Below are 2315 nucleotides of genomic sequence, written 5' to 3'. Positions count from 1 at the left end.
TGGACCCGTCCTGTTTTTACTGAAGGATTGTAATAATAATAATAATAATAATAATAATAATAATTGATCTGGTTTCCATTGATGAATCTTTTTTTTTCAGGCGTTTGTTGAGATGGCGTCAGAGGAAGCAGCCGTTACCATGGTGAACTACTACGCCTCAGCCCCGCCCACCATCAGGAACCAGCCAGTCTTCATTCAGTACTCCACCCACAGAGAGCTGAAGACTGACAATCTGACCAATCAGGTGAAGAGGAGCCTCTCAGGCCCCGCCCACTGCATTGTGAGCGACAGAGTGGGCGGAGCCTCAGCTAGTAATCTGTCTCCGTACCAGCAGAGGGCGCTGCAGGCCATCAGCACGGCAGCGGTGCATTCTGGGAGCCTGGTGTCGCCAGAGGGGCGGGGCTTAATCCCGGCGCCCAGCGCGGTTCTGAGGATCATCGTGGAGAACCTGTTCTACCCGGTGACCCTGGAGGTCCTGCAGCAGGTCGGCAGGCCGCCGCGCCGCCGCAGCCGGACATTTTGTTTGTTTGTTTACGTTTTTATTTGCTCGTTTTCCTGCTCAGATCTTCAGTAAGTTCGGCTCCGTCCTGAAGATCATCACCTTCACCAGGAACAACCAGTTCCAGGCTCTGCTGCAGTTCAGCGACGCCGCCAGCGCTCAGCACGCCAAGGCGGTGAGTCACACTGACGCACGTAGGGCGGGCGTCCGTCCTGCAGGGGGCGCCGCCCACCAACCGCCTGCTGTGTTTCAGTCCCTGGACGGCCAGAACATCTACAACGGCTGCTGCACGCTGCGCATCGACTTCTCCAAACTGAGCGCGCTCAACGTCAAGTACAACAACGACAAGAGCCGCGACTTCACCAGAGCCGACCTGCCCAGCGGAGAGCTGGACCCGGCCGGCGCCGGCGCCGCCGCCTTCGGTGGGTGGAGCCCGCCGCCGCACTTCCCTGCCCGGCCAGCAGGCGTCCCGCTCTGTTCTGACTGTCTGTGGGCGGGGCTTCTGCTCCACCTGTGTGTGTTTCAGGTGTAGCTCTGCCGCCATACGGAGCCGCGGCGTTCCCGCCCTCCTTCCACCAGCACGCGGGTGAGTCGCATGACCTGCAGGTGGGCGGGGCTTCGATCACAATCAGACGCCATGACGCCACTGGTTTAGCAGTTAGCTGCAGTTTGTCGTCCGAGCCACCAGGTGTCACTGTGCTGCGTCCCCAGGTCTCCCCGTCCCCGGCTCGCTGATGTCCCCTCCTCGCATGGCGCTGCAGGTGGCGCCCCCTGCGGGCCACTCGGTGCTGCTGGTGTCCAACCTGGACCCGGAGGTGAGAGGTCACGCGGCGGCGCCGCAGCGGCTGACCAATGGCAGCGCGGCGCTCTGACCTGCGTGTGTTTGTGTCCACAGAGAGTTTCCCCCCACTGCCTCTTCGTCCTGTTCGGTGAGTCTGGCGGCCGCCGTCCCGGCTGCGGCCAGCAGGGGGAGCCTGACCTGCGACCTCTGTGTTTCAGGGGTTTACGGCGACGTCCAGCGGGTCAAGATCCTGTTCAACAAGCAGGAGAACGCGCTGGTCCAGATGAGCGACGCCACGCAGGCGCAGCTGGGTCAGAACCGGCTCAGAATATAGTTTCACATCCTGGTTTTATTGTTTTAAGTTTGTAAATATGTTTGAATTCTTTCATCATGTAATAATAAAGATGTATTTGTTATACGTCTGGTTTGATATTGTCCCCTGCAGCGATGAGCCACCTGAACGGCCAGCGTCTCCATGGAAACGTGGTCCGGGTGACGCTGTCCAAGCACCCGGTGGTGCAGCTGCCGCGCGGGGGGGCGGGGCCAGAGGAGCAGACGCTGACGCAGGACTTCTCAGGCTCCGCCCTCCACCGCTTCAAGAAGCCCGGCTCCAAGAACTTCAACAACATCTTCCCTCCGTCAGCGACGCTGCACCTGTCCAACATCCCGTAAGGCCCCGCCCACTTTCTGGGCCCCGCCCACTTTCTGGGCCCCGCCCACTTCCTGTCTGCTGGCCCCGCCCACTTCCTGCCTGCTGGTCCCGCCCACTTATTGGGCCCCACCCACTTCCTGCCTGCTGGCCACGCCCACTTCCTGTCTACTGGCCACGCCCACTTCCTGCATGTTGGACCCGCCCACTTCCTCCATGCTGTCCCCGCCCACTTCCTGTCTGTTGTCTCGTCCTCACAGTGTGTGTGTTTTTGGTGCATTGTGGGGACCGTCTTCCTGTGTGTGTGTTTTTGGTGCGTTGTGGGGACCGTCTTCCTGTGTGTGTGTTTTTGGTGCGTTGTGAGGACCGTCTTCCTGTGTGTGTGT

At 60.2% G+C, this 2315-nt stretch overlaps 1 protein-coding gene across 4 annotated transcripts in view; it reads left to right on the top strand.

Moving 5' to 3' along the window:
- LOC103460447 (polypyrimidine tract-binding protein 3) overlaps window positions 1-2315 on the top strand; it is an 8145-nt gene that overhangs the window by 4914 nt on the left and 916 nt on the right. For 2 of the 4 annotated variants that reach the window (XM_008402616.2, XM_008402620.2), the window contains exons 4-11: window positions 101-484; window positions 564-674; window positions 753-921; window positions 1026-1085; window positions 1211-1314; window positions 1395-1428; window positions 1499-1591; window positions 1726-1950. In XM_008402616.2, the coding sequence (XP_008400838.1) occupies window positions 101-484; window positions 564-674; window positions 753-921; window positions 1026-1085; window positions 1211-1314; window positions 1395-1428; window positions 1499-1591; window positions 1726-1950 (1180 nt within the window). The remainder of the gene's footprint in view (window positions 1-100; window positions 485-563; window positions 675-752; window positions 922-1025; window positions 1086-1210; window positions 1315-1394; window positions 1429-1498; window positions 1592-1725; window positions 1951-2315) is intronic. The other 2 variants (XM_008402617.2, XM_008402618.2) reach the window with 2 other exon arrangements.

This window comes from Poecilia reticulata, unplaced genomic scaffold, assembly GCF_000633615.1.
Source record: "Poecilia reticulata strain Guanapo unplaced genomic scaffold, Guppy_female_1.0+MT scaffold_241, whole genome shotgun sequence".
NCBI classification, from domain to species: domain Eukaryota; kingdom Metazoa; phylum Chordata; class Actinopteri; order Cyprinodontiformes; family Poeciliidae; genus Poecilia; species Poecilia reticulata.
This window is presented reverse-complemented; position numbering and strand designations above follow the sequence as displayed.